The 13,188-nt window shown below is 48.9% G+C and overlaps 1 protein-coding gene across 1 annotated transcript in view; it reads right to left on the bottom strand.

The window, feature by feature from the left end:
- LOC146834868 (FRAS1-related extracellular matrix protein 1-like) overlaps nt 1–13,188 on the bottom strand; it is a 991,143-nt gene that overhangs the window by 904,584 nt on the left and 73,371 nt on the right. The window contains exon 2 of the mRNA XM_085602468.1: nt 11,711–12,292. Coding sequence (XP_085458594.1) covers nt 11,711–11,950 — 240 coding nt within the window. The 5' untranslated portion in view covers nt 11,951–12,292. The remainder of the gene's footprint in view (nt 1–11,710; nt 12,293–13,188) is intronic.

Below are 13,188 nucleotides of genomic sequence, written 5' to 3'. Positions count from 1 at the left end.
CTTTCTCATAAACAGATTGTACAGCCCATTGCAGTCATTCACTTTACTGGCCCGCACCCAACCATTCACTACCTTGCTAGAGAAATCCACAAAATCTACCAAGGACTGGTTTGGAAGCTTCTGGCTGTCCCTGAACCCAAGGTGCTACTTTTCATGTGTCAGTTCAAACTTGGCAATTAGAATGGCCTTTATGGGAGTGTGTAGGTATGTGTTTTCACAACCCCCCCCTCCAAGTGCTCATCTGGGATCTTGTGAACCCTCAGGGATACCTCATAGGCTGAAAAGCATTTGTCAGTATCATCTCCCACCACATAACTGGGCTCCAAGTCTTTGGGAATGCGAACTCTTTTGTCCCCTTCAGACACTGTGAGTGTGCTGCCACCATCACTGTTGAACTCTGCCTGCCTGGCTTTGATGTCCAGCTCCTTTAGACTCAGTTCATGAGGCAGCAAGATTTTCTTCTTCTCTAGGACTCTTTTTGACTCCGCCTTCTTTGCATCCAAGTCTAGCTTCTTCTACTCCGAATCCATCTTTAAAGTGAACATTTCCAGTTTGAAATCTATCTCCTCCCTCCTCTCTGTCAGTTCCTCTGGAGACAAGTTGTGAGAGGGGACACTTCTCCCTGCCCTGGCAGGAGGCGCCATTTGAAATGGTTCCTCAGAAGGGTCCTCCTCAAGCCCTTCCATCTCATCACCCTCTCCTGTGGCTTCAATCAGTTTGAGGAGAGATTCTGCTTAGCCCCTCAGTGCCTTTTGCAATTCTTCCTTCCTAGTGGTGCTCTTGACAGAACAGAAGCCCCCTCTCCTTGTCGAACTCCTTGAGCTGGGCCACTGTGTAGACATCCATGTTGGCCAGTTCAAACTCCATTCTTGCAGGTGCAGTTTAGACACAACAGTGAAGTAGACAATTTGGAAAAACAAAAAGGCCAATCAGGGAGAATTTAAACTTGAATTGGTCTTAGATATGGGATGAAAATGTACACCAAATCAATATATGGCGCTGCACAAACACAAGTCCTTATCTCACCGCTAATCACCAATGTTAGAAATTGGGTTGCTGGTTGACTGAGGTGGTCAAACAGAAACCAAAATCCTACGCATGAGCAAACCCCAAATTAATCTGTGCTCTCCCTCTGGTAGCTTGGCACAGAGCAATCAGGCTTAACTTAGAGACAATGTGTAAAGTATTTGCACAACACTTCAAACACTAAAACAGTGAAAAACACCTCAAAAAAGATCCCATACCAGGTTAGAAAAATAGATCTGAATTTAATAAATAAACCACAAACAAAATGACCTAAAAAATTCCAATTAGTAGAAATGGAGATATTGAATTTTAAAGTTTATAGTGACAAATAGCAACAAAATGCGCAAAGTGCTATCGGAGATATCTGGTCACATCGGAACGGACAAGCTAAGCTGACAATGATAGAGCATGGGCCAGCTACAGGCGCTCAGTTAGGCCCGCTGAACAGAGTACCCTAAATCCTGGTTGCGGAGCATTGCTTGTATCAGCGTCGAAGATGTGTTGCACAGTCAACGTGATGCATCCATTCCAAGATGCGCCAAGGCTGCTGTGTGAGGTCCTGTTGCATTGACATTAAAGATCTCATTAACAGGGCTTACAATGTGAAGTCCGAGGTAGAGGATGTGATTCAAAGCCGAGGCAATGCATCGATTCTGATGAGCAGTGAAGCTGCAATGAGGGTTTTCAGAGTTGTCGTCGAGGCTGCTGTTGACAAAAGATGCGGGGATCCATGCTGGGGAAAGCATTGTGTAGTGGACGTTCAGAAGGCGATGCATCAGTCCTAAGATGAGGGTTGCTGCGGCTATGTAAGCCTTTTGTGATGGGTCCAATCCACGCAGCAGCAGCTTTGTGTTAGTTCTACGTGGCGATGCGCTCCTCAGCCAAGGAGATGCGTTGGTTCTGCTTGGAGATGCGTCACTAAAGACAGAACATTAACTGGTACCACTGGCAAGCCCCTTAGGCCCACTTCCAAGGATCCAGGACTGGGGTGGCACCCGTTGGCAGGGTAGACTCACAGATGGCAGAGTCCAGGTGCAGGGAGAGGTTGGAAGCCTGTTACGTCCCCGAGGCTTCAGAACAGGAGGCCAGCCAACTAGCCATTGAAGTAACTCTGGGTTAAAAAGAGTTGCAGGTCCCGTCCTTACCCAGGCAAGACGGCGGCAGGACAGCAGAGCATAAGTCCAGCAAAGTCCTTCAGTAGCACAGCAGTCCTTCCTGGCATAGTATCCACAGGTCCAAAAGTGTACTGAAGTGGTGTTGTCTGAGGTCCTTCTTTTATATCTAGTTGAAGTGCACAGATGCCCTGCCATCCCTGGCTCCAGATTACCAAAAGGGGTGTGCAACCCTTTGTGTGGCGACAGGACACAGCCTATTCAGGTCTAAGTGAGGCTGGGGCCAGCTCCTACCTCTCATCCCATCAGTGATGGCCCATTCAGTCTCACCTAAGCTGACTAGGAGGAAAACATGAATCCCAACTGCCAAGTACAACCAATCATGTGACCAGAGTCATGCTGCAGGATCCAAATGGCTAAAGCAAGAAATGCAAAGTTACATTTTCAGATTTGTAATTTCAAATACAACTTCACCATAAGTTAGGATTTTAAATTAGGATTCCAGAGATACCAATCGTGAACCAATTATATTGTCCCATTTGGAAATTAAACTTATAAAATGTGATGAGGTAATCCCAATGTTATCCTATGGGAGATATAGGCCTTGCGGTGGGTCGAAAACAAACCTAAGTTTTACATGTCCTGGTAGTGAAAAACTCTTAACAGCACATGTTGTGCTTTTTAAAGACAATGCACCCTGCCCTCTGGGCTGTCTAGGGACTACCCTAAAGGTATTTAGGTGTATTAAAAAGGAAGGTTTTGGCCTGACAAAAGGTTTATTTTGCCAGGTCAAAATGGCAGTTTAAACGAAACACACTGGTTCTCCAATGGCAGTCCTGAGACATGATAGGATAGCGACTTAAGTGGATGGCACAATCAGTGCTTCAGGTCCACTAGTATCATTTAATTTACAGGCCCTGGGCACTTTACTAGGGACATATAAGTAAATTAAATATGCCAATCAGGGATACACCAATATTATCATGCTTAAAGGAGAGAGCACACAAAAATTAGCACTGATTAGCATTGGTAAAGTGCTCAGATTCCTAGTACCAGCAAAACAAGGTCAGAGAAAGTAGAGGATGAAGGCAAAAAGTTGGGGGAAGACCACCCCCAGTCTGACAGGTCTAACACCAGGCCTCTCGCCTTGTCACATCCAGAAATGCTCCTTTCATTTTCCATTTTTGCTTTTCCTTTACCTTGTGGTAAGACCGAGGTGGAGCCAGCAATATTGGTCAGGCCTGAGAAATGAGGAAAGGATGCAAAGCAGCAACCATCACAGGCCTGAATATATCTGCATTAGTGTGAGCATGTGCAGTTTATTCTTTATGGCATAAATCACATGTATTGTACTCTCGATATCAGTTAAAAATAATAATAATAAATTACTCCCCGGGATTGGTCAGTGGCATGGCGAGGGGGAGCTGAGGATTTACTTTCATGGGCCATGCTAGGGACCATACTCCTCCAAATCCGGCCATGCTGGCACAACCTGCAAACAGTGCTCCTACCAAACTGTTACTGTACTTTACATAGTTCATTTTAGAGAAATCAATTTTTGGATGTACACATAGAGACTTGGGGGCCCATTAGGATGGCGGGCGGATCGCCCCCGCCGGGCCAGCGGTAGCCATCCACACCTCAAAGACCCCCCGCCATATTAGGATGGCTGGGGGGTCCACGGCGGACGGAAAGACCGTCCGGCGCTTTTCTACTGGTCGACTGGGCAGAAAACATGCATAACATGGTGGCGGTGTCTGCAAGACACCGCCATCTATATTATGATGACAGCGGAAAGCAGCCCTTCCATGGCGGCGTTGCTGCCGTGGAGTGGCATGTGGTCTTCGTTGTAGGGGGCCAGTTTTTTGGGAGGGGTGGGAGGTACACATGGGGCATACCTATGGTACCCCCCTGCATTGGCGTGGACATTGGCGTGGACAAGGTGGCAGGCACCACACGGTGCCTGTCACCTTGTGCATGTCAATGCACAACGTGCATTCCCAGCATTGTGGCGGGCGGTGCTGTGAGCTCCGCCCGCCACAATGATTGGAATGGGGGATGCCGCGGTGGCATCCTTATTGCAGGTACGGGACCACCGCACCCCTGGCGGACGGTCCCGCACTCCGGTACGGTGCCATCGTAATGATGCCCTTAATTGGGGTGCACTAATGTCTACAGATGACCATTCCAAATGTGAAAAATAATGAACAGGAATGGAGATATTGTTCATTAATTTAGGAAGCAAAGAAGAATTGATTGGCATTGAAAACACAATCTGTTCCACAAAGTTGCTGCTGAAGATTAAGGCCCTCACTACGAAACTCCTAGAAAGAAAACGGCTTGAATGTTCCCAACCCTCAGAGTTAATGATAACATGGTTATCAACAACTCAGGGGGAGGGAGCTGTGAAATTGGGGCCATTAAAAGAGAAGTCTAAGGATCCCCTTAGAAATAAGGAATTGCTGGGGCAATTGGTAATCCCAGATCAGGTTCCTTGAGTAATTTTATTTTTCCTTAGATTTTCACACTTTCCACTGTAGAATCTCCCTGGATCTCATTATTCCAGTCGGCCCAGTAAGTAATTTTACTGGCCCCTAAAGAATTAAGAGGCCACTCATAATGAGGGCCAAATTCTACAGGAAACCTACCTGTCCCTTCCAGCATTTATGCATCAATAAATGCATCTGCGAGGAGGAGCCTAGCGCGGGACTAAGATGGCCGCGTGAGCACAGAACTCCCGTGACCCTCGTTCCCTCCGGCAATTATCCTGGAAAAATCCTGTGTCACATATCCGGAATCTTGGACATGAACTACTGCTGAGGGGAGCGTCGTTGTCCGGACTGAAATCATACACCGGAGACCGAAGTTGTGACAGGCTGAAGTTTGCGGCCTATCCCCCTGGAGGTGCCCGGGTCTCGCGTTGGCATGGGCCCGGACACTAATTGAACAACAGCGGCCGTGTGCGGTGCGGATCATCGGAGGGGGGCTGCTTCCACTTTCACTTTCGCTTTCTCTCACAGTTACGTGCCTCGGCCCGCGAGTGTCTTGGACAACAGTTGCCTGTAGCTCAGCCTGCACATGCATGGGATTGCATCGGAGTCCCACATCCAGCGGACCTCGTGCCAATTGCGTGGCTGAGCGGCCTGTTTTTGACACTGACTGTTCCGGGGTTAAGGATGTCGACCAAACCGGAGGCCGACAAACAGAAGCCCAAGAATACCAGGCGGGGGGGCTACACCCAAACCAACAATATGGATCGCTATGCCCAGCAAAAGGGATCGCCAAGCGGACCGGGGAAGCCACAGGAATCATCGGGAGACGGCTCGGTCCCCGCACCGGAATTGACACTGCAAGACATTATGGGCGCCATTGAGGAGATGAAGTCCTCTATTAGGCAACAGTTTGAGACCCTGGCACACAAAGTGGACACCATCTCAGTCGACGTTAACTTGCTCCGCGCTGACCTGGGGAAAACTAATGAGAGAGTAAAATCATTGGACCAAAAAACCGCTAGCCTCACGGGGGACGTCTCTGATCTGCAAATAGAGGTCCGCACGCTGAGGACTACCAACGACCTCATTGCCCGCAAGATGGAGGATTTTGAAAGCCGGGCGAGGCGCAATAACGTGCGCATTGTTGGCGTTCCGGAGAAATCGGAGGAGCAATCGGCGGACTTGTTTGTCGAGGACTTGGTGCTTAACCATCTGGCACCTAAGGGCCTCAGCAAGTTCTTTGCGGTCGAGCGGGCCGACCGAGTCCCGGGCGGAAGGCCCAAGGTGGGAGCCCCCCCGAGACCGATCATCGCCAGGATCTTCAACTTCAGGGATCGCGATGTCATTCTGCAGGCGTCACGGGGGTCCGGACCGGTCACTTTCCAGAACACTGCAGTGAGTTTTTATCCTGACTTTACCCAGGCGGTGCAGAAGCAACGGCAGAGTTTCCTGGGGGTTAAGAGGAGGCTACGTGAGAGGGGTCTGAAGTATGCCATGTTCTTCCCAGCCAAGTTGCGCGTTGAGTACGAAGAACGAACCTTTTTCTTTGACTTGCCAGACGAGGTTGGGGAATGGCTGGACACATTGCCTCAGCGGCGGACCAGCGGGGATCATGTTGTCGGAGCGGAAGGAGGCCATGTCGCAAAAGAGTGAGGACTCTGGTGATCGACCATTCTGGCCAAGCTCGGGACAGTGGTTCACTGATTTGTTTTTATTGCTAGCTATTGTCCGGGGGTGGCGAGGGCACAATGGGATCTCTTTCCTCCTACGGGGTTTCTTCTTGTAGATTAGCTTTTGCTAGGGCGACAGGCACACTGCAAGTTGGGGGGCTTTTAGGCTTATGCAGGGGTGCAGGGTGGGGGGTGGTTTGGATTTGTTGGAGTGTTTGTTGTTGTTTTTCCTTTTGCAAGGTATCGCAATGCAAGTCTTGTGTGCTGCTCTCGGGGATGGGCGGGGGTCTCTTGCCATTTTGTGATGGGGTAGGGGTTTGAATATACTTAGTTGGAATGTTAACGGCTTGGGGGATCGTATTAAGCGGGGGATTGTTCTGCAATTTCTGAAGAGGTGCTCTCCTGACATAGTTTTGCTGCAGGAGACGCACCTGATAGGCAACACGTGTCATGCCCTGAATAGAAAGGGGTATAAATTTATCGCCCACTCTGGGTCTTCCTCGGGATCTCGGGGGGCTGGAATACTTGTTAGGACCTCGCTGCCGTTGGAGATTGACTCTACTACTGTTGATGAGAGGGGGCGCTTTGCGGCGGCTGCGGGGAGATGGGAGGGCAGGACACTGGTTTTGGTTTCTGTTTACGTCCCCCCCGGGCCTGCAGGCCATCACATTTGCTGACTTGGGGAGGGCCATGTTGGATCTCCCCGAGGGAGTGTTGGTAATGGGTGGTGACTTTAATGCAGTTGGTTCCGGATTACTAGACAGACATCCGCCAAGGGGCCCCGGGGGGGCGCAGAGATGGCTCCCAGACTTTACTGATACACTGGGTTTGGTTGACTGCTGGAGGCTGCTGCACCCCGCTCAGCGGCAGTACACTTTTCACTCTGGGGCGCACGGCAGTCTCTCTAGAATAGATTATGTTCTCACCTTGGCTGCCCACGCTTCCTTGGTGTCCGAGGCTCGGCACATGGCCAGGGGCATCTCCGATCACTCGCCGGTGTGGATTAGTATGGATTTTGGCCGTGGTGCAGCAGGTAGGGTTGCCCCTATTTACCCCTGGTATTTCCGTGACCCTAAGACTCGTGGTGCGTTGTTGAAAGCGGTTGATCTTTACTTCTCGGAGAACCTTGGCTCGGTTACCTCCGCGGTGTCTTTGTGGGAAGCGTTTAAAACAGTACTGAGAGGGGAGGCCCTCTCCTTGATAGCGGATGTCAAACGTCGGAGAAATGCGGAGGTGGCGCAGATCGAGGCTGAGATAGTGGCATTAGAGTCTGTCCTGGAAGAAGAGGTCACAGCGGAAACACTGCATAAGTTGAGATTAAAACAATCTGAATATAAAGCACTGGTGACAAACGCGGCTAAGGTTCTTAGCAGGGACCAACAAGGGCGATTGTATGATGTGGGCGACAAGGCTGGGAAATTAATAGCGTGGTTAGACAGGAAAGAACGGGTGAATAGAGTTGTGCCAGAAATACTGACGGATGGCGGGGATATTGTCACAGAACCCGATGGGATAGTCCAGTGTTTCGCGGACCACTTCCGCAGGGTCTATACGTCTGTGTCGGACAAGCCGGAGGAAGACTCGCATGATCTGCTGCGAGACATTGCCCTGCCTTGTCTATCCGACGTCGACAGGGAGGACCTTGATGGTGACATCACAGCTGACGAGGTTGCAGTTGCTATTCGCTCGCTACGCCCGGGCAAGGCCTCGGGCCCGAATGGCTTGCCGGTCGAGTTGTATAAACTCAGACCGGATAAGATTGCTCCGTATTTGCGAGATATGTTTGTGGAGGCGCGGGAGCAGGGGTGTCTTCCATTCGACCAACGTCTGGCGACAATAGTGGTTATACATAAAGATGCGGATCGTATAGGCCGATCTCCCTACTCAACGCTGAGCCCAAAATCCTCGCCAAACTGCTGGCTAACCGTCTGATCAGGGTCATCGGGGACTTGATCCACCCGGACCAATCCGGTTTTATCCCACTACGCAACACTGCGTTGAACCTCAGGCGACTTCATGGCGCGCTCGCGAGGGTTGAGACGCTGCGGGAGTCGGCCATTTTGGTGTCACTCGACGCCACGATGGCTTTCGATACTGTGGAATGGCTGTATCTGTGGGCAGCGCTCACAAAATTCGGCTTCGGACCCGGTTTTATAGGCTGGATTAGGCTACTTTATGAGGAACCTTTGGCTAAAATCGCGGTGAACGGTAGGGCGTCATCTCCGTTCGGGCTCGGGGGGGCACTCGGCAGGGTTGTCCTTTGTCGCCACTACTGTTCGCTCTCGCCCTTGAGCCGCTGGCGGCATGGATTAGATGGCAGCCAGACATAAGAGGGATCCGATGGTCGCCAGACCACGAGGACCGCATTTCATTGTATGCAGACGTCATTTTGTTATACTTGACCTCGCCTCGGAAATCCCTCATAGTGGTCTGCGACGTTTTGAAGTCTTTTGGTAGTAACTCGGGTCTCGCCATTAATTGGGGAAAGTCGCACCTATATGTTCTCAGTGGGGACACCCCTGCCGTCCCGCGGGATTGCTCCATCCAGATCGCCCAGCGGGGCTTTCTGTACTTGGGGATATATATTTCCACAGACCCCTCTGTCCGATACGAGAAGAACCTCCTCCCTCCGCTGACACGCTTGAGACGGGATGTCGCGGGTTGGAGGCGGCTACCGCTCTCCCTCCTAGGCCGCGCCGCATTGTTTAAAATGATGTCTCTTCCCCGGTTTCTCTACGCCTTACAGAACACCCTAGAATTAGTTCCTGCCTGTTATTTTCATGAGGTGGAGAGCCTCCAGCGTTCGCTGTTATGGGACGGTCGACCACGTATAGCTATAGCAAAGTTGACCCTTCCATGGTATGACGGGGGGATTGCACTCCCTGACATCAGAAGATATTATTGGGCTACCCAATTGGGAGCGATTAACCATGGGGTTTACGGTCCGGCGTTGAACCCTGGGTTTGCTATGGATCGGTGGCTGTTGCGCGGGGGCAATTACCTTAGGGCGCTGTATTCCAAATCATTGGACGGGTCCCTCACGGGACCGACCAAGACGGCAGTGCATGTGTGGAAGGCGGTTACAAACTCGTTGGGCTGGAAGGACAGACTTACCCGGGCTACTCCGCTTTTTGAATCCGATATACTAGGGAAATTATGGCACACGAAAGGGTTTGAGAAGTGGGACCTAATTGGGATATCTAGAGTTGGGGACCTGCTGACTAAGGGTAAGGTGAAATCGTTTGAGATGCTGCAGACGGAGTACGAATTAGGGGGTACCGAATACTTTCGATATGCCCCGGTGCGTCATGCTCTGCTCTCCGTTCGTGCCGAGGGGGAGGCCGTGCCTGAGTTTTCTCCTTTGGAGGATCGGATTCTGGATGGTCATATGCCGGAGAGTACAATCTCCTTGATTTACAAGAAGCTTGTCAATGTCCGGACCGACCTCCTCCTTGATGTGCGAGAACAATGGACTAGGGATGGTCTCGAACTGGACGATGAGGACTGGCAATATGCCGTCTCCTCTCCGAAGGAGGTTGCGATCCCGGCTAGACTGCGGCTGGTGCAGCTTAAGATACTTCACAGGGTTTACGTCACGGGGCCCCGCCTGATCCATATGGGTTTTTCTGACGATGGCTTATGCAAGAGAGGCTGTGGGATGTTGGGCACCTTCCTACACATTATTTGGGAGTGTGGGGAGATCGTAGAGTTCTGGAAACAAATTCATGACGTGATGGAAGAGGTCACAGGTATCGCACTCTTCCCGGAGGCAAGACGATGCCTGTTGAATGTCTGGGGCCCCACCGACTACGATGCCGCTCAGACCCAATGGGTGATTCTGGGGAATATGGTGGCGAAGCGAGATATTGCGCAGCTGTGGGGATCCCAGAGACCTCCCACCTTGGTAGCATGGATGGAAAATATGGACTGGGGCATGTTCCGGGAGAAAACGGTGTACAGTGCCCGGGGGCGCCCTAAGAAGTGGCATAAGATATGGGGGCAATGGAACCATTATAGGGGAGATATTTGTGTGCCCCCGGTTGCTGAGATGCCCGATGTGCAACTTTCCCCCTAGCTTTACTTCCAACTATATACGTAAACTGTTCATAACCTGGAGTGTGTACCCCTGCTTTCCCCTCGCTTCTTTGGCGTGGAGTACCGCTCCGCTGATGGGAGTGGGACCTCGCCCCAGCTGAGAACTAGCGCATGCTTATTATATCCTTTGCCTTGCTCGTGTTTTTATTTTTTTGGTTTACATTAAAACTAAACCTTTGTTACTCCTGATGTACGGACATGGACCTTCCTACGTATTGTTCCTATCGTGCTGCCGAACCTCCGGGATGTCGGCTGAATAGCTGTGTACCATGTTGACGTAAATAAAGGTTTTAAAAAATAATAAATACATAAATAAATAAATAAATGCATCTGCCCATGCCCTTCCCTGTCACGGACGAATGTGGTCTGGAGTTGCTTATGTGTGCATTCAAAGTGGAAATGAAAAGCAGTTTGATTGATCACAGACTGCAAAGGCCAGACACTCAAAACAAAAGTGGTTCACATTAACGTAAGCATTCCATTCATCGCCCTCTCTGCCCCTTTATGTATGTATCTGTGTGATTCTCTTGTGTGCATATTTGGGTTTGTGTGTGTTGTATAAGTATATAAATCTACTGAGTATGCTCTGTGTAAATGAGCACCTACATGTGCATGAGCTTATATGTATACTGATCTGTGTGCATGGTTATCTGTCTGTTGACCTACTGATATGCATGTCGGTTTTTCTTGGTGCATGCGCTCTTGAACATGTGTTGATCTTTGTGCATGGCTGCCCGTATATATGATGGCCTTGTGCAAGGGTCTTCAAATGTTTATTGGTCTGTGTTTGCATGAGAATATGTATGTCTGCAGTCTGTGTACATGGACACTTGCAAGGCTGCTGGCCTATGTGCATGGATACGTAAACCTGTTGTCCTCTGTAAGAGTGCCTGTAGGTATTTTGCTCTGTATGCACATGCCTGTATGGTGACTATGCATGCTGACACGTAGATCAATCCATTGGCTTCATCAGCGCTTGTTAAGATCACTTGTTATCATATAGATAATGAGGATTCCTACCATTGGCCCCTCTTAACACTCCAGGCTTGCACCGGAAATACTACAGAACTTATAATTCAATAGCACTGGAAAGCTTGGCATAGGTACTTATTTGCTTAGAAAATAAATTTTCTGCTGGAAGGAAAAGCGAACATCTCACAAAATTATCTACATGCAATTTAATCACCACATTCGAATGTATATTTCCCCATCCCTGGTAAAAAATAAATAACAGTGTGCAAACACATTACTTGATGAATGCTTGTACTGCAACTTCAAATAAAACTATGTATCGTTCCCATCAGGGAATGCCTACCTGAGGTGTGAGCCTCCCGACTCGCTGTGTTGTTGGTTCGTTCAAAACCACTTCCACTTTGCAGGAGTCTCTCTCTGCAGGATTACTGAATTTCAGTTCATTTTCTGTTAAGTACACCATCTGCCCTCTTCCGACACTGATGCCTTCATTCACTAGAACAAGATGAGCTGTGGCGGTGAGTCGTAGATGCATGACAAACACGAGAACAACCCGTGCAAGGAAGCCATGGTAAATATCCATCTTCTTTGGTTTTTTTCTTCGATTATCCAACCAAGGAACTCTAGTTATCTGACTAGACAATCTTGGACTGCTTGTAGGAGTTTGAGTGAAGAACAGCCATATACATTTGTATAGTTTGCTGATTTTTCCTCTGATCCAAGTACATTTGCTAGCTGCACTTTTCACCTTTCAGTCGCTTTTTAAAAAATCTTGTTTTGTTCCTTTCATATGCCCACCTTTGAACTTCACGTTCTCATTCAGCAGGATCCAGATTCAAGTATTTTTTGAAAGAGCGTGCTCGCCAATGTGGCCTCTAAGAAGGCCATAGTGATGTTCTTTATGGAACGGAAAGGCAAACTCCACCTGAAGAGGAAAGTATATGGAGACATGATGATACACTAAAACATGAAGCCAAAGTAATACACAGCACAAACAATAGTCTTTGCTCACACCCCATTAGTACGTGTCAATTCTTATTGACTGCGTATATTTCATGCTGAGTCCTAAACTGTGCAATCTTTATAAACCATTCTCTATCCAAATTATTAGAATCTATGAATCATCATTGCTCATTAATAAAAGTAAGCCCTTTACACATCACAATATGAATCATTGTTCTTCATGTACATTTTTGGTTCATTTTGTGCAAGAATTTAGTAAAGCAATGTTCGAGGTTTCATAATTAGTCATCCTCGTAGCTATCAAGGTTACTGCGTTGAGTAGGATGAACATTATTAAACACAAAACAATGTCTAGTTGAGGGGGTGTGGCCTAAGAAAAGTTGGGCGTGGTATAGGAAGTACAGGTAACAAAGGAAATATAAGTCTTCAACTCTGTGCAATGGCACTAGAAGTAGGGGTGAGCGGGGGGGGGGGGCTGAAACATCCCAAAAATAACAAGCACAACAAGATGATAGACTTAGTGCTGAAACTTTTCAACCACTCACATCCAGTCAAGAAATCTGGTTTTAATCCACCCTTCTATTGCTCACTATGCTACCCCAGTTTGAACCTAGCCATATGCAAATCAACCTTGACCCTGTCCGGCATGGGAACAGTCTAGCCCAAACTGCCAGGCCAGGTCAACTCTGGACCGTAAATGAGCATCCTGGGACCGGTTTCAGGGTATCACCCCTCATCAGCCAGGATAGCTTGAATCCAGTGGAACAGCGAGCAAGGGTCCCATAGTCAACAAAAGAAAGATGGATTTAACTCAGATCCATAGCTCTATCCTGAAAAATAAAAGGTAATTATTTTGAA

The sequence above is a fragment of the Triturus cristatus genome, chromosome 4_2 (genome assembly GCF_964204655.1).
Source record: "Triturus cristatus chromosome 4_2, aTriCri1.1, whole genome shotgun sequence".
Classification (NCBI taxonomy): domain Eukaryota; kingdom Metazoa; phylum Chordata; class Amphibia; order Caudata; family Salamandridae; genus Triturus; species Triturus cristatus.
The sequence above is the reverse complement of the archived record's forward strand: the minus strand, read 5'-3'. Positions and strand labels throughout refer to the sequence as shown.